At 37.8% G+C, this 17,605-nt stretch overlaps 2 protein-coding genes across 4 annotated transcripts in view; one reads left to right on the top strand and one right to left on the bottom strand.

Annotated features, from left to right (window-relative positions):
• The first annotated feature begins 371 nt into the window (after nt 1-371).
• Nucleotides 372-4,047, top strand: f9a (coagulation factor IXa). Its single transcript, XM_082177497.1, has 8 exons — nt 372-529; nt 691-860; nt 928-952; nt 1,134-1,247; nt 1,334-1,468; nt 1,670-1,974; nt 2,070-2,196; nt 3,235-4,047. The coding sequence occupies exons 1-8, from the start codon at nt 475-477 to the stop codon at nt 3,813-3,815; spliced, it is 1,512 nt and encodes a 503-aa protein (XP_082033623.1). The 5' UTR covers nt 372-474; the 3' UTR covers nt 3,816-4,047.
• Nucleotides 4,048-4,711: 664 nt separating this feature from the next.
• The window catches only part of mcf2a (MCF.2 cell line derived transforming sequence a), a 30,252-nt gene continuing 17,358 nt past the window's right edge, over nt 4,712-17,605 (bottom strand). The window contains exons 15-30 of one of the 3 annotated variants that reach the window (XM_082177484.1): nt 17,412-17,494; nt 17,266-17,332; nt 17,036-17,151; nt 15,793-15,862; nt 15,593-15,685; nt 15,411-15,503; nt 14,074-14,199; nt 13,781-14,002; nt 13,485-13,577; nt 12,952-13,030; nt 12,801-12,864; nt 10,970-11,070; nt 8,277-8,389; nt 8,076-8,188; nt 7,038-7,141; nt 4,712-6,931 (exon numbers count right to left, since the gene is read on the bottom strand). In XM_082177484.1, coding sequence (XP_082033610.1) covers nt 6,891-6,931; nt 7,038-7,141; nt 8,076-8,188; nt 8,277-8,389; nt 10,970-11,070; nt 12,801-12,864; nt 12,952-13,030; nt 13,485-13,577; nt 13,781-14,002; nt 14,074-14,199; nt 15,411-15,503; nt 15,593-15,685; nt 15,793-15,862; nt 17,036-17,151; nt 17,266-17,332; nt 17,412-17,494 — 1,578 coding nt within the window. In that variant the 3' untranslated portion in view covers nt 4,712-6,890. Of the gene's footprint in view, nt 6,932-7,037; nt 7,142-8,075; nt 8,189-8,276; nt 8,390-10,969; nt 11,071-12,800; nt 12,865-12,951; nt 13,052-13,484; nt 13,578-13,780; nt 14,003-14,073; nt 14,200-15,410; nt 15,504-15,592; nt 15,686-15,792; nt 15,863-17,035; nt 17,152-17,265; nt 17,333-17,411; nt 17,495-17,605 lie in introns of those variants that run through there. The other 2 variants (XM_082177485.1, XR_014208076.1) reach the window with 2 other exon arrangements.

Below are 17,605 nucleotides of genomic sequence, written 5' to 3'. Positions count from 1 at the left end.
CTACAAAGTAAAACATTTGTTATTAAATTTAAATATTTGCATTGGCATTTTACTAAAATAAAGTATGTTAACAGCATATCTGAGATTTACATATTACACTAGTCTTCATAAAACTAAATAAAATAGTAAAAAAAATAACGAAAATAGTAGTGAATGTAAAAAACAAATAATTATTATTTAAAACACTTAATTATCTAACATTCAATTTGACTGGACAACCAGTTTAAAAGTCAAGTACCCTGTATTAGAAAACATAATGATAGTAAAATGGTATTACTTTTGATTTTCATTATGAACTTTACTTGTGATTGTGAAATGTTCAGTAAAATCAATTTTATTTTGTTCTACTTTTATTTCTGTCCCTCAAACAGCATGTCCTGTGCCAGTGTGGTCGACGGGTGTACTTTGGAGTGTAGGATCAGGTTATTTGTCAGCTCACTGCGGAATAATAAGGGGCTGAATTTAGTTTGAAACATGGCTTCATTCATTCTTGTTCTTTTCCCATATATTTTGCTGCAGGCCTTCGCAGGTAAGACCTACACAACTATTTACCTCATAAATCAGACTTCTGAAAGACTCTGCATTTGCCTTCTGAAGTTCTGACTCTCCGAGGGTTAATAATCAAATTGACACGTACGCTTTCAGTAGTTCTCTAGTAAAGATTAGTAACTCTGAAACTCTGTGCCCCAGGTTCAGTGTTCTTAGATGGGGAGAAAGCTGACAGCATTTTGTGGAGACGCAGACGAGCAAACACAGGACTGTTTGAGGAGTTTCTGAAGGGGAATGTGGAGAGGGAGTGTATGGAGGAGAAGTGTGTCCTGGAGGAGGCCAGAGAAGCCTTTGAAAATGATGAAAAGACAGTGAGTAGACAAGTTGTGGTTCGTCATTTGTCATTGCATTGTGTAACACGGCAAATGTGTTTTTCAGATGGAGTTTTGGGCGGGTTATCTTGGTAAGTCTGTTAAATCATTAACTTTTATATTTACTTACACTAAACGGTGAGGCAGTGGAGATGTGTGTTGATTTCTGCTGCACTTAAAGACAAACAAATTATTGTAGGCTGTAATATTTGAACTGGATATTAATACCGTATGAAAAAAGACCAGTTGTTGACAAATGATCCTGTTTGTTAGACGGGGACCAGTGTAAATCATCACCCTGTCAGAACCGAGGCACATGTGAGGACCAGATGGGCACATACACCTGTAACTGTCTGCCAGGCTTTGTCGGAAAAAACTGCGAAATAGGTTAGACAGGATCTCGCTTTCCTCAAGCGCACAGTTTGAGTGCACCATGCTCCCAACGTTAAAAGATGTTTTGTTCTGTTTCTCAGTGACTGCCAAAAAGTGTGATGTTGATAATGGTGGCTGTGAGCATTTCTGTGTTCTGCTGGAGTCTCGCGGGACAGTATGTCAATGTGCATCCGGATACAAACTCACAGAGGACGGATTCGAGTGTGAGCCTATAGGTGATTTATTTACATATTTTTTTCCTGATCGCTCCAAAAACATCTCAAAGGGCTACTTTCATTCTTAAAGCCTCTCATTTACAGTATTATATGACGAAATACCAGAAGTGGCATTTAGAAAGACACTGCAAGCACAATTTCAGAGCTTGCAAAACATTTCAGAAAAAAACACATTGTTTGTGTTTTTGTATGTGTTACCAGTGAAGTTCCCATGTGGCAGAGCTAGTAAAACAGCCTTGAAAACTTTTGCAAGTGGCGCCACCTCTGTTACGAACACATCTGCACAGTCTTCCAATATGACAATCAAATCCACATCCAACATACTCAAACCGGACAATCAGACAATCCCCACAGATTCTAAACAGAAAGAAGGGAAAATCTCGTCATCTCGTGTTAAACTGCCTAAGTGGACTTTTGCTGAGTATTTGACGTCGCCTACAGTAAGTGCTCCAAAAAGCCGTATTGTTGGTGGAAATGCGGCCTTACCTGGAGAAATCCCTTGGCAGGTAAATACTGTCAAGTTTAGGTGTATCTACAACAAACCAATCTGTTTATGCACCAAAAAGGATGTAATTTATCCCAGTTGACTGCTGATCTGTAGGTGGCGCTGGTGTCGCGCTCAACGCAGCAGGTGTTCTGTGGAGGCTCCATTCTGAACCCGTTATGGGTCATCACTGCAGCACACTGTCTGCTAGGGAGCCAGAATGGATCCTTCTTCATCAGAGTTGGTAAGACCCTACAACAGAACAACAGTAGAATTTTACAGCCAATGAAACATATTAACATAAATTGATATATGGTGCCAAGTTCTATGCTTAATATTTAAATATATAACATTATAAAATATGTCAAGAGTATACAGTACATACCTACAAATAATTAAAATACAATACAAACTCATTGTTTGGTTGTACACTTCAAAATGTATTTCTTAATAAAGTATCTAAATCCTTGCAACACAATAAAATGACATAAAAACACAAAATCATTTAAAGATGATAAAGACTTTAGAAAATATATCTGTCATTTTGCCAATAGGGCAAAAATGAAGATATAGAAATATACAAAAATATATTTAAAAATATACACTACCATTCAAGTCAAAAAGATTGAAAAAGAGAAAAAGAAATAATACTTTTGACAGGCAAAAATTGACAGTAGTCATTTATAATGATACAAAAGATTTCCATTCCAAATAGATTTTGTTCATTTGAACTTTCTATTCATCAAAGAATCGTGAAGCAAAAAATGTATCAGCATATTAGAAGGATTTCTGAAGAATCATGACACACTTAAAAGAGGGCTGAAAATTCCATCACTAGAATAAAATACATTTTAAAATAGAAAAAAATAGAAAAAAAATTAAACAAATAAAAAAATAACACTTTTTTATTTACTATAGTAATAACTATAAATTATGCATAATTACACATGCAACTGACCCTAAACCAACCCTTTAAATCACTACTCAGTACTTAAATGTATAATTACACTGTAACAAGCACACATTAAAATAAAGTGTAACCAAAAATGATATTAACTTATTTTAAATTGTAATAATATTCCACAATATTACTGTTTTTACTGTATTTTTGATCAAATAAATGCAGCCTTGGTAAGAATAAGAGACTTAATTCCAAAAACATTATCTTATGCAGCTTTGCTTATCTGATGACTTTAATATTTGACAAATCTTTAGATATTCTAACTGAAATGTTACTGATTAAAGACCAGTTATTAATAATATTTAAGACCATGTTTCACAGGGGAGCATGACGTCTCCAAGACTGAAGACACAGAACAGAATCTGGACGTCACCCGTTTAATCTGTCATCCCCGTTATGACTCCAAGTTAAGCCTCTACAATCATGACATTGCCTTGTTGCGGCTGCGCACCCCCATCCGGTTTACTCCAACGGTACGTCCCATCTGCCTGGGACCCATGCTCTTCTCCAACTCACTGCTACAGTCTGGATCTCTGGCCACTGTCAGCGGCTGGGGACGTCTACGCTTCCAAGGACGAAGTCCAGGGATTTTACAGAAGGTTGAATTGCCTTATGTGGACAGAACTGCATGTAAGGAAAGCAGCAGTGACCCAATCACATACTTCATGTTCTGTGCGGGATACTCCGATTCTCCTAAAGACGCCTGTCAGGGGGACAGCGGAGGACCTCATGTCATGCGCTTCCACAACACCTGGTTCCTCACAGGCATTGTCAGTTGGGGAGAAGAATGTGCTAAGAAAGGGAAGTATGGTGTGTACACACAGGTTGGGAACTATTATCGTTGGATACAACATGTGATGGGTGTTACTAAGGGAGCGCTGCTTACAAATGTGGACCAATGATCTTTAGTTCTCTTTAAGTCTCAGACATAGAGAAAGCAACATTCAAACCTTGAGAGAAAAGGATTTGATTGATAATTAAGTTTATGTTTGGCTAATCAAGTCAAATAAAATGTTTGGATTGTTCCTAATCCATTGATCCCATTGTAATGGATTGTAATCATGCTCCGCCCCTTAAGACCTGGCTGGCCAATGAGAGATTCCATCATTAAAGCCTGTGCAGCATTTCATCAATTATGCATGACTTAGTGTCTTCACTGTCCCTTAAGGACATTTAATAATCGATAATTATACTCAGTAGCACAGTTTTCTCCTGTGGTCTAATGAAAGCAAGCATGTTATTAAGGAAAGTACTGTCTTGCTGCATGGTTAGAACCTCTCATTCAGACTGGAAAGGAAACAAAATGCAGCCCATCAGGCTTTGAACTGCCACCGCATTAAGAGGGAAAACTAGAGGAGGGTGAGGGAGGGATAACTGAAAATATCTGACACTAGAAACCTACTTAAGATTTCAACAGCGTTCTTAAAAAGACTTGTGCCCTAGTTCTGAAAATCACTGGATCTTACCCATAAACTCTGGAGGCATCGGATCACTCACATCTCACCTGTGAAAGATCCTTTCATCATTTGAGGCCAGTCTCTGGGAGATAACAACACAGTGTTTATGATGTATGTGTGTCTTTGACTCTAATCAAGAAGTCTACAAATCTAGTAGTTGTAAATTAAACTATTATTATTATTATATACACTACTGTTCTAAAGTTTGGGGTTAGTAATATTTTTAATTCATGTATATTATTTATTTATTTTACTTTTATTCAGCATGGACACAATAAACTGATTAAAAGTGACAGTAAAGACATTTATAATGTAACAAATTATATATATTTTTAAAATTAATGCAGTTAACAACTTCATATCCATCAAATAATCCTGGATTTTTTTTTTATCATGATTTCCACAAAAAATATGCAGCACAACTGTTTTCAACATTGAAAATAAATGTTTCTTGAGCACCAAATCAGCACATTATGATGATTTCTGAAGGATCATGTGACACTGAAGTGGAAAACAGTTATTTTAATATTTCACAGTACTAGTTTTATTTTTTGTTTTACCTTAGTTTTATTTTAAATGCTGCCTGGGTGAGCATTAGAGACTTTCAAAAATAGAAAAAAAAATCTTACCGAACCCAAATTATTTGAACAAAAAATGTATTTCTTAATTTTCCATAGGCTGTACAAATTTACAGTAAATATATCATTGTTACAAATACAATACAACAGTCAATACAGGTACATTCCTTTAAAAATAATAATTTAGAAGCCAGTCCCAAAAACTAAAATCAGAATTAAGTGCTATTAGATATACCATAGGGTGCAAAAGTCTGGGACCACGAGTGAAAATGCATTATTTCTATGTTTAGACATATTTTGAGTAAAAAGTTGAACAGAAAATTTTACATGAACATAAAGGAAAAACCTGATGATCATGTTTAAATAATAATAAATAATAATAAAAATCATAGATTTTCAATGTGGTCTCAGACATTTGGACATGAATAAGCCTGTAAATATGCAAAACTGACATATGTACATATGGCTAAAGGCCCGTTCACAGCAAGGATGATAGCAATAACGATATAGTTCTAAATATAAAAAGAATAGCAGAGTCCACACCATAAAGATTACGACACAGAGGAACGATATCATTGGAATCACTTTCAAATTATTATTATTATTCTTTTTTTACAGCTGATGAACAATAGAACAATGATAGCCAATCAGAATCCATCCTGCTTTAAAGAGCATTTAAAGCGGCAGATGAGAAGATTGCAGGGCACGCTTGAAATAAACAAAACGACATCGTCCGTTGGTGTGTACGCTACTATAGTTATCGTTCTTGATGTGAACAGGACTTAATACAGCACAGGCATACATCCTTTATGTGGCTTGATGCTGGAAGGGAACAACTTGATAGCCAAATTAATAACATAAGAGATATGTACTTCACAGCGTCTCCTGCTGTGACACACAGCTCATTTCCACTTCAAACGCTGGTATATCAAAGTCAGCCCTCCAACTGTGGGCCTGAGTTTATGTAGTAAAATTCATATAAGGCTTCAATTAATATTTAATTAAGCATTCGAAACAGTGGGTATATTTAATGTTTACTGTATGATCTCACTTAATAAGAAACCTCCACTAACACGGCTCTGATTTTGCAGCAGCACGTGGCGCCATGCTTGTGACAAGAAACACACATGAGCTCTGCTCGCCCCCTCATGACTCATATTTGTGACTATGAAGTCAACATTACATGACGGCCCCCAGGTCTTCAAGCTGAGTAGATTCTGTTCCTGACAAGAGAATCTTACTAAATAAGAGAGGTAAGAACTGATGGCATGCAAAATTCAACTGGTTTAAAGCTGTAGAGAGACACAAAAGACCACAAATTTGTGTGACCTGAATAAAGTGCTTTGAAATATATATTTTTTTTTTTTTTTTTGAGGTAACTGGTGCACTACATTAAATTAAAGTGGGGAGACGGGCATTATGGCACTGCATGATTTGGCATTAAAGCTCTCAGGTAGAGCTCAGTTTGTTCAAACAGGATAAATACAACAACAGTAACAGTACACGATAAATAACAGCACATACGCACAGTTTAAAAATCCAGGTCCGTTACGAACACAATGTTTTCAAGGGTGAAGACAGCCACAAAGCCAGATAAGAAGAGGTTTTGATGGGCCTTGATTCATTAAAAAAACTGTCAAGTCTACTGGGACAATCCCAGAGTCAGAATGTTCTAGGCTTCACGTAGTCAGGAGGACTGAAGTGCTTAGGCGTAGGACTGATCTTTTAGAGCGCTCTCTGGGTATTCTGAAATGATGATCTCTTGTAAGGTGTAAAAAAACCAATATGTATTTTGCATTTTAGTAGCGTCTGATCGCAGTGACAATCAGAACAAGAACGTTGGAATACAATCCTGCTGGTCAAGTCTGAATCCGTGTCGTTAGGTCCAATATGAGCTACCAAGTGTGAACGTGAAGATCCAATATAGCACTAGATGATTTCTTCACGGTGAACTGAGCTTCCGCGCTTTACGATTCCCTGGATCTGCAGAGAAGATAGGGCAGCATGGATCATATGCAACAAGGAAGCTTTCGTCTCTTCAGGGAACAACACTAAACAGGCAGCAAATGGCAGCAAAATAGACTCTCACCTCCAAGCCGGTTGGAGTGATTCTTGATGCGGTCTCCCAGAATGCCCTGCAGGTTGGCAGTAGGGATACGGCCTTCTTGTCTGCGACTCAGATTCTTCACCAGCCTGTGATAGTTCACAACTAAACTGATTCACACCAAACTAACATTTAAAGCCACTTTAGTGTTGTGAAATTGTTTTGTTTTTTTAACTACCGTAAGCCAGTTAATGAAATAATATGGTTAAGAACTATAGCTACGGAAATCATTTTGACCTATATTCAAAGCTTACGGAGTGTATAAAAGCAGAAATGTGAATCAAATTGGTTTTTGTTAAAGCACTTGCATGAATTATTCAGTAATACATGTATTATTTGATCTGTAAAGTTCAGGGTTTTGCACCATTCAGAATTGAGAATGCCTTTTGAATTCAATTCCTGGATTTGAACTATTTAAATTGAGTGAACAAACAGGGTTTTGAGGGTTTTTTTAATGTTAGGAAGTAGAATTCAAATAAATTAACATTTATATAACTGCAGTTTTTTTTTAACTAGTGAAGCAACTTTGAACTTTGAAAGGAATCTAATTCTTTAATTCAGAATTTTGCAATAAACCCTTTGCCAAACCCTTGTTAAAATTGTTCTTTTTGATAATAGGACTACATTTCTCACATTTAAACACTTTTATTTTATTTTAATTTTTTTACACATTGAAAGAATCAATTTCATGATTCTGTTGAGTTTAAATGGATAGTTCACCCTGAAATTTCTGTCAATCTTTACTAACCCTCATGTTGTTTAAACCTGTATGACTTTCCTTCTGTGGAACATAAAATATGATGCATTTAATGAATGTTGGGAACCAAACAGTGATTATTGATTTTCATTGTATGGACAAACAAACATTGAGGCATTTCTCAAAGTATCTTTTGTTTTCTGCAAAGAAAGTTGTACAGGTTTGGAATGACATGAGGATGACAGATGTTTCATTTTCCAATGAACTATTCCTTAAAGTGGCATTTGACCCAGAATATCCCTTTATATTCCCCACACATCACTCACCACTGGCCATCGTTTTCCTCATGCTGTAGTTGTATGATATCACCACACTTAATGATCAAGTTATCCAGCCCGGTTTTCCTCCAGTCGACAAAGGCTCTATATCTGCCTGGAACCTAAAACAAAAGTGAAGGCTATAAAAAAAACGTGCGTCACCCTACACGAGTTAGCACATCTGAAATAAGTGAGTGTGGGATGTCTCACCAGATGAGCGGCGTCCTCCTCCTCAGTGTCAGACGGGTTAGAGAGGCTGTTTGCTCCACTCCAGTCCTCCAGACCTTCACAGATATCTACAGAATAAGGTGCACCCGGCCAGCCTACACAAACACACCGTACGCATGCATTAGTGTAAACCCTTGCATTCAGATTCATGAAACACGTTCAAAATTCAATATACAGTGTCTGATTAACTCAACTGATGCTGACAGCCAGTGCCAGCTTAGAGATCATGTATGTGTGGGTGGAGAAATCACATGCTCCTTCATGTTTACTGCTTGTGTGTGGCTTTGAGCTTTGGCTTGAAGTTTGTGGTGATGGGGATAAAGGTTTTACACTGAGTGTGATGTCTAGGATCAGGTTAAACAGTAAAAAAATTACACTTTAACTATGCTGCTTTGAAAGTGTTTATAAGTATACGTTTTTAGAAGCGTTTACACGAACTTACCTTACTTTTTTGGTAAGTACTTACAATTAAGTTTGTACAATAAGACTACACTTGCACTGTGTTGGCCTAATGCATTCACGTCTGCATTGTATACTTAAACAGCATACTTAAAGGGTTAGTTCACCCAAAAAATGAAAATTATCCCATAATTCACCCACAAGCCATCCTAGTTATACACTCACCTAAAGGATTATTAGGAACACCTGTTCAATTTCTCATTAATGCAATTATCTAATCAACCAATCACATGGCAGTTGCTTCAATGCATTTAGGGGTGTGGTCCTGGTCAAGACAATCTCCTGAACTCCAAACTGAATGTCAGAATGGGAAAGAAAGGTGATTTAAGCAATTTTGAGCGTGGCATGGTTGTTGGTGCCAGACGGGCCGGTCTGAGTATTTCACAATCTGCTCAGTTACTGGGATTTTTAACGCACAACCATTTCTAGGGTTTACAAAGAATGGTGTGAAAAGGGAAAAACATCCAGTATGCGGCAGTCCTGTGGGCGAAAATGCCTTGTTGATGCTAGAGGTCAGAGGAGAATGGGCCGACTGATTCAAGCTGATAGAAGAGCAACTTTAACTGAAATAACCACTCGTTACAACCGAGGTATGCAGCAAAGCATTTGTGAAGCCACAACACGCACAACCTTGAGGCGGATGGGCTACAACAGCAGAAGACCCCACCGGGTACCACTCATCTCCACTACAAATAGGAAAAAGAGGCTACAATTTGCACGAGCTCACCAAAATTGGACAGTTGAAGACTGGAAAAATGTTGCCTGGTCTGATGAGTCTCGATTTCTGTTGAGACATTCAGATGGTAGAGTCAGAATTTGGCGTAAACAGAATGAGAACATGGATCCATCATGCCTTGTTACCACTGTGCAGGCTGGTGGTGGTGGTGTAATGGTGTGGGGGATGTTTTCTTGGCACACTTTAGGCCCCTTAGTGCCAATTGGGCATCGTTTAAATTCCACGGCCTACCTGAGCATTGTTTCTGACCATGTCCATCCCTTTATGACCACCATGTACCCATCCTCTGATGGCTACTTCCAGCAGGATAATGCACCATGTCACAAAGCTCGAATCGTTTCAAATTGGTTTCTTGAACATGACAATGAGTTCACTGTACTAAAATGGCCCCACAGTCACCAGATCTCAACCCAATAGAGCATCTTTGGGATGTGGTGGAACGGGAGCTTCGTGGCCTGGATGTGCATCCCACAAATCTCCATCAACTGCAAGATGCTATCCTATCAATATGGGTCAACATTTCTAAAGAATGCTTTCAGCACCTTGTTGAATCAATGCCACGTAGAATTAAGGCAGTTCTGAAGGCGAAAGGGGGTCAAACACAGTATTAGTATGGTGTTCCTAATAATCCAGGTGAGTGTATATGACTTTCTTCTTTCAGACAAACACAATTGGAGTTATATTAAAACACATCCTGGCTCTTCCAAGCTTTATAATGGGAGTGAATGGTACCTTAGATTTTGAAGCCCAAACAAATGCATCCATCTATCATAAAAGTAAGCCATATGGCTCCTGGGGATTAATAAAGGCCTTCTGAAGTGAAGCGATGCATTTTGGTAAGAAAATTATCCATATTTATAACTTTTTAAACTATAATCACTGGCTTCCGGTAACGGCCATACACGAGTCTAGTTCCTGCAGAAGAGTGACCTCTGACCCGACGCATGACGTATTGACGAACGCGGAAGCACAAAGCATAGAGAAAAACAAAACACAGGTCACAAATGAGAAGTCTAAAACGAGAATTTTTAAAGAGAAATGACGAAGAGCACGAGTTTGTTGCCCTGCCCTATTTTTTTTAACCACGAGAGGCGTCTACTCTCACCTTAGCTTAGTTACACCTATGTCATACGCCAGAATTCGACTCTCTCATGAACGTGCGGACGGCCGTTACCCGGAAGCTAGTGATTACAGTTTATAAAGTTATAATTATGGATATTTTTCTTTCAAAAACTAATCACTTCACTTCATAAGGCCTTTATTAACCCCCAGGAGGGTTACATTTATGATTGCACTTTTTTGGGCTTCAAACTCTAAGGTACCATTCATTTCCATTATAAAGCTTGGAAGAGCAAGATTGTGTTTGACTGAAAGAAGGAAGTCATATACACCTAGGATGGCTTGAGGGTGAATAAATTATGAGATAATTGTAATTTTTGGGTGAACTAACCCTGTGTATGTTTAAGTGTGTAATACTCACTGCGTCTGTTGCGCTGGTGCTGGCTAGAGCAGCTGAACGGGTCTGGACTGCTGTGGCCTGACTCAGTCCCCTCTGAGCTGACTGACGCTCTTTGCTGTTTGCTGTGGGACAAGAGCAGAGCATGAAGTGAATAAACAATTATTCACACATACACCATATCTTATACATGAAACAGGAGCCAAACCAGCCATCAGCTCAGCACAAACCATATAAGAAGCTGGCAGATATGGACAGATGGCAGTAATTTCATGACTCTTTCATAACAGATGAGCTGATAAGGAAATGGAGAGAAAATAAAGAGATACGCTCTTGATTTATTGAGATACGACTCAACAGGCTGAGCTTGTTAGCATATCTGTCTTGATCTAAAAAAAAAAGGCCTGTCTTCAAAGCATTGTTCAACAGCCAAAACAATGGAGTCAAACTAAACTCTTCTGGTGTTCTCTTTTGTTTGCATGTCATGCAAAACAGATGCAGAGATGAGCTGGCAAAGCATCTGCCTGTTATATTGATGAGCAGGGCACTGCTGGTGAGATCGGAGGGGTTAGGTGTGTATGGAAGGGGCAGCGATGGTGGCTAAAGCCCTGTATGTGACGGAGCACAGATCCCGCCTGCTTTACCACTGAGCGTCACTGTCGCTGGGAGGGGCGAGTGAGGCGTGGGCTCCGAGCGCGAAGGCACACACACACGCCCCCCGACAGGGACACAAGGTCCAGGCGGGGCAGGCAGCCCTTAAGAACGCCACGGGAAGGCCGCACGGCCCTGTGGGAGGACAGGCAACCACACACAGCGGCTTCATCCCCATCATCATCATCACAAATACTTTTTTTTTTCATACACTTTGACTTAGGATTTGTTAAAATAAGACAACCTGAATGTGTATGGATTCCATATATGCAAATACAAGAAATATGTCAGGCTTACACACAGGGTCCAAAATTAACTAAATTAAAAATAGCACTGCGACAATGGCGAGTAGATAAAACACCTACTCAGCAGTAGGCCAGTTACTTTATTAGAAACTCCAACATTATATGACTTAATTCAAATTTTAATAATGATAATCTGACCTTCACTGATGTTAGTGACGAGCGATTCAAATCTACTTAACAAAACATCTATCTATCTATCTATCTATCTATCTATCTATCTATCTATCTATCTATTGTTTTCTGTTTTAAAATCTTAAAATCATTCTAATATGCTGATTTGCTACACAAGAAACATTTCTTTTTATTATCAATGTTGAAAAAAAGTTCAACTTAGGATTCCTTAATTAATAGAAAACTCAATGGAACAGCGTTTATTTAAAATAGAAAACTTATGTCAAATTATAAATGTCTTTACTCTCACGTTTAGTCACATTGTGTCCTTGCTGAAAGTATAAACAAAAAAAACTTACTGACCCCAATCGTTTGAATGTGTATATATACACACAAACGTATATACAGCATATATAATAAATATAAAATTCAATATAATTTGAGTAATACCGGTATGTAATATAAATATGAAATGTAAAACTAACCTGTATATTTATTGCGGGTAAACTTTCTCAATACACAAAAGTTGCATTTAATTTAAAAAAAAGTTCATTTTGGACCCTGCTTACACATGTATTGCTAAAGCAGGGGCTATAAAAGCAGGGATGGTACAATAAAAGCTATTGGCAGGATTCTGGGAAGGAAATGTCATGTAAGAGATCTAACAGCTAAAAGCAGCAAAAAAGCTGGTCTAAGCCAAAGGGTCAAGGAGAGAGAGTGATTGGTGAGTGTTGAATATGAGGGATTAGAGAGGGGGGATCAGGGATAGTGTTTTAGTGGACTCTTACCTCACAGAGAGGGGAGGAGACATTTGCATCTGCTCTGAGACTGCAGCAGAGTGACACAACTCCTCTGGACCAACGAGAGAAAATGACAGATTACTCAGAGGACTTGTGGAGAAATAACAGTGACATTTTATCATGGGAAATGTGTTGAAACCTTTGAGTTGTTTCTGCTGGTTGGTCAGAATCTTTCTGATCTCGTTCAGCCAGGCGATCTTCACCTCCACTGTGGGTGCCTATGGGAAGTTTTTGCATATCTATGTATATAATAGTAATCATTATCACAGTCCATTAAATTATACTTTTTTTAGTTTGTTTGTAGCTATCTTATTCATTTTAATATGATCTCATTTTTGTATTTACTTTTTGATTTATTTTGTATTTGTATGAGTAACATATCAAATACATAATACTGTATGTTTGAGCATTCATTTCTGAATATTATGTCAAAAAAAGGGGGCGGTTAGAAATGGTCTATTGACCGTGAATCATGTTTTTATTTGAAGCTTGATAAATGTGTAAGTAGTTCTCTAGGTTTCAGTATTTTGCATTTGGACAACGGTTACAGAGCAAATTTTGGTTTGACGGATCTAATTGAAATGATAACCTCTATGTAAATGAGTTGAGAAGAATCGCTCAGACTGCAATTGCGTTCTTTTTTGAGTGAACTGTCACTTTAAACATTCTTACCTGTATCACATAGACTTCCTCTCTGCCACTGTACCAGATCTCAAACTTTTTCACATCTCCTTTGACGTTCTCCGTAATGCCTACTGCACTCATCTGCATCATAAACACACCATTTTATACTCACAGTCAGATACACAGATACCTCCTGTATAAACATTTCATATCCTGTGACATCCTGTGATATACAGTATAACATCATTTTAAAAACAAGGAAAGAATGTTGTCAGGAACAAACCGGCTGATATACAGGGCTTCCTGGGTTTGTATACGTGCTCACAGCAGGAAGTGTGCCATACCTTAAGACAGTGCTTGAAGCTGTAGGAGGGAGTTTTGTCAGCGTTCTCTCCATGTTCCTCCCGCCGCTTGCAGAAGAGCAGTGCATGCTCATGCAGGAACAGGTGTCGCTGCATGGGCTTGAAGCGGGCCAGTTCCTTCACGCGGGTCGGACCCTTCTTATGACTAATCCACACACTGAAGGAGCCTTGCATTAGCACACGGCCCAGATCGCTGAGTTCGCCCTGCAACGAACAACATGTTAACTAGGCATTGACACACACAGACACTCACTTTAAGTTGGTAAAAATGTCACCTCATATCCAGTGATGGCAATCTGGTGCATTGAGTCATTGACTGACTTCAGCAGGTCCAGCATGGCTGCTAGCGCCCCCTGCAGTTCAGAAACTCTCTCACAGCCTGAGCTGTACTTCAGAAGCTCCTGTTATCAGACACGAACAATTCCTGATTTCATTATTGACAAAAAGATGCTTGCTAGTGTTATTTTAGTATTGATTGATTTAGCTTTTATTTTTGTATTTTTAATTTTTGTTAATTTTAGTTTTATAATAGTGTAATTTCGTTATGTCCTTTGGTCATTTTATTATTTCTTTAAAATATTGCTATTTAGGTTTAATTTATTTTTAGTTCAGTTTTACTTTCTATTTAAGGTTATGGTTTTTAAATGTAGTGCTTCAACTTAAAGTTATTTCAGTTTATTGCTAAGGCAACATTTCTACTATTCTAATATTAGAATAAATATTTATAATATTTATATTTAATATTATTTCAACTATTTCAATGAACAGAAATGTTTTTAATAGTTTTACCTAACAATAGTAACCCTTATTTTTTCATCATAGAAACTACACACTACTGGCTACTTTATTAGGTACACCTAGCAAGTACTGGGTTGGACCCCCTTTTGCCTTCAAAACTGCCTTATATTTCATGATATAGATTCAACAAGATCCTGGAAACATTCCTCAGAGATTTTGGCCCATATTGATATGATAGTATCACACATTTGTCGGCTGCACATCCAAGATGCGAATCTCCCATGCCACCAAATGTTCTCTATTGGATTGAGATCTGTTGAGGAGGCCATTTAAGTATAGTGAACTCATTGTCATATTCAAGAAACTAGTTTAAGATGGTTTGAGCTTTGTGACATGGTGTGTTATCCTGCTGGAAGTAGCCATCAGAAGATGTGTTCACTGTGCCCATAAAGAGATGGAAATGGTCAGCAAAAATACTCAGGTAGGCTGTGGCGTTTAAACAACGCTCAATTGGTACTACAGGGTCCAAAGTGTGCCAAGAAAATATCCCCCACACCATTACACCAACAGCAGGAGCCTGAACCATTGATACTGTACAAGGCAGCATGGATCCATGCTTTTCACACTGTTTACGCTAAATTCAGGCCTAAACAACTTGAGCAGTTGAACAGGTGGCTGGTGAGTGTATTTCTTGGTGGACTAAAATTACAAGATTGCAGGATGATATGATACCAATTGCAGTTCACATTAACCTTATCCCAGACAACCTTTTCAAGCACACTGAGGTGTACAATTTTCTGGTCAAACGGACTTGGCACCAAAATATGTACTGTAGTGTGAAAGCATTCTCTTTGTATTCAGCTAAAGTTCACACCTTTAATAGGAGTTGATATTTCGTAAGGCGCTGGACTGGTTTCAGCAGGTATGAGTCAAGAGCAAGTTTATGTTCCAGCTTCTTTTGGCACTCCTGAAACACAAAGCACACATCTCAGATTTTTTCTAGATGCATGCCAGTGAGCTGCAAGTGCGTTTATAGATGGAGATGGTTTTTATTACCTGGAAGAACGGACAGTCAGAGAACTGCCTCCATAAGGACTCAGATCGGGGCTTGTTTTGACAGTAACATTCATATAAATGGAAATGGTCTTTCTGAAAATAGACAGATATTTAATGTTAGATCTGTTTTGTGAAAAAACAAGTAAAGACATGAACACTAACCTCAAATTATTCTCATACGGTGTTTTAAACTTCCTCACCCGTTCCAGAAAACATGCCCCTACTGCCTCTGGACTCTCTAGACAACTTTCCAAATCCTGTAGGAAGACACTGGAAAACAAAATACATATACATACATATATATATATATATATATATATATATATATATATATATATATATATATATATATATATATATATATATATATATAAAAAAAAATATATATATATATATATATATATATATATAAAAATACATACACACATATATATATAAAAATACATACACATATGTATACATATATACATACATATATATATATATATATATATATATATATATATATATATATATATATATATATATACACACATACATTCACACACATATACATACATTCATATATACAAAATGTTATATATTTCAACAAGGCAAGAAAATATAAATAAATAAATGTTTGCTGTGTATAGCCTTATAATCTTACTGACTTTTGAAAGGTAGTGTATGTGTATTGTATATATGTGTATTGTGTGTTGATATGTATGTACAAATCATATATGTTCTACAACTAGTGTGCATTACATTAAGTATGCACTACAATTAGTATTAAATCAAATTTACACCACAAATACATAGTTTAAATGTGTATACACATATACACATAGTATATGTGCTCTAAAAATCTAGCATGCAATTACAATTAGTATGTATTCAATGTAACATTCACTACAAATATGCACTATGCAGTATCTAGTACATATAAATAATTTAGCAACTATTTCGGTTCCCCAGACGCACTATGCCTGTTTCCGTCTCAGTAATAGATAAGACTGACTGACGCTCAGTGAGGGGTCACAGCTGTCCATCAGAGCCCCCGCCCTGCTGATGCGCTCCCTTCCAGCTGAGCTCTCATTGGCTTAATCAAATCCTTATTTGACCAACAGCCATTTAGCTGTAATTAAAGTGCTTTAATTGGCGTAACGACTTCCTGCAGTCAACCAATTTGGCAATTTGCCTCACCCGGGGATGAAGACCCAGCAGGCAAGACAGGTTTCAAAGCCGCTGACAAACACAGCTGCATAAACCGATAAGTTTTATTTAAAATAAGATGTTTTATGAAGGTGTCTTGAAGTCAAAACTGAGAGTGTGCAGTTGTGTCTGACTTGCTTTATCTCACAGCAAACAGAATCATATTTCCGTCTGAAGTTATTGTTAACATTTTGCTCCTGCCGTTAGCAGCGTTATGAAGTTCTCTGTGTGTGTGACTGTGTGTGGCCTTGCCTGCTGTGGAAGTTGTAGATATCAGGCAAGTTTCCAAACAGCACATCTCTCTTGTTGCGAAGACTTGTTGGCAGGGCCGAAGCAAGAGACGGATTGTCCATTTCAGCCCTGTAGCCCTGCAAAATGCAGTGAGAGAGAGATCATAAACAAATCCACAGCATCAACACCTCATTCAGTCAATTTAAACTCTATTTTCAGTGCCACAATCAGAAAAATTAAGGTCATCTTACAAGGAGCACCGCCAGCAGCTCCTCCACATAGATCCTCTCGGTTTCTATCAGCTCCTTCATCACATGTCTGGAGTCACACACATTCACAGGGTCATCAGACACGTCAGAGTGTCATTTAAACAGACCGTGTCAGACAGCAGACTCACCGTTTGAGCAGGTCAGTGCTGTCTTCTCCATCTATACTGTAGGGGAGAGGGCTGGCCATCTGATAATCATGAATCACCTCAATCTGACTCGCACAGAAAACACTAAATGATTTCCTGATGTTGATTTAATCAAACCACACATACTGCACGTCGTTTGTATCTTTTCTGATCTTTATCATCTTTTTTTCTATATG

The sequence above is a fragment of the Leuciscus leuciscus genome (genome assembly GCF_965113295.1).
Source record: "Leuciscus leuciscus genome assembly, chromosome: 8".
Taxonomy (NCBI): Eukaryota; Metazoa; Chordata; class Actinopteri; order Cypriniformes; family Leuciscidae; genus Leuciscus; species Leuciscus leuciscus.
This window is presented reverse-complemented; position numbering and strand designations above follow the sequence as displayed.

Excerpts from the sequence above, each read along its gene's own strand:
- f9a (XM_082177497.1), top strand. The coding sequence starts at position 475 with ATGGCTTCATTCATTCTTGTTCTTTTCCCATATATTTTGCTGCAGGCC. Across the intron at positions 953-1,133 it reads GTTTTGGGCGGGTTATCTTG|ACGGGGACCAGTGTAAATCA; the intron begins GTAAGTCTGTTA and ends CCTGTTTGTTAG. Across the intron at positions 1,248-1,333 it reads CGGAAAAAACTGCGAAATAG|TGACTGCCAAAAAGTGTGAT; the intron begins GTTAGACAGGAT and ends TCTGTTTCTCAG.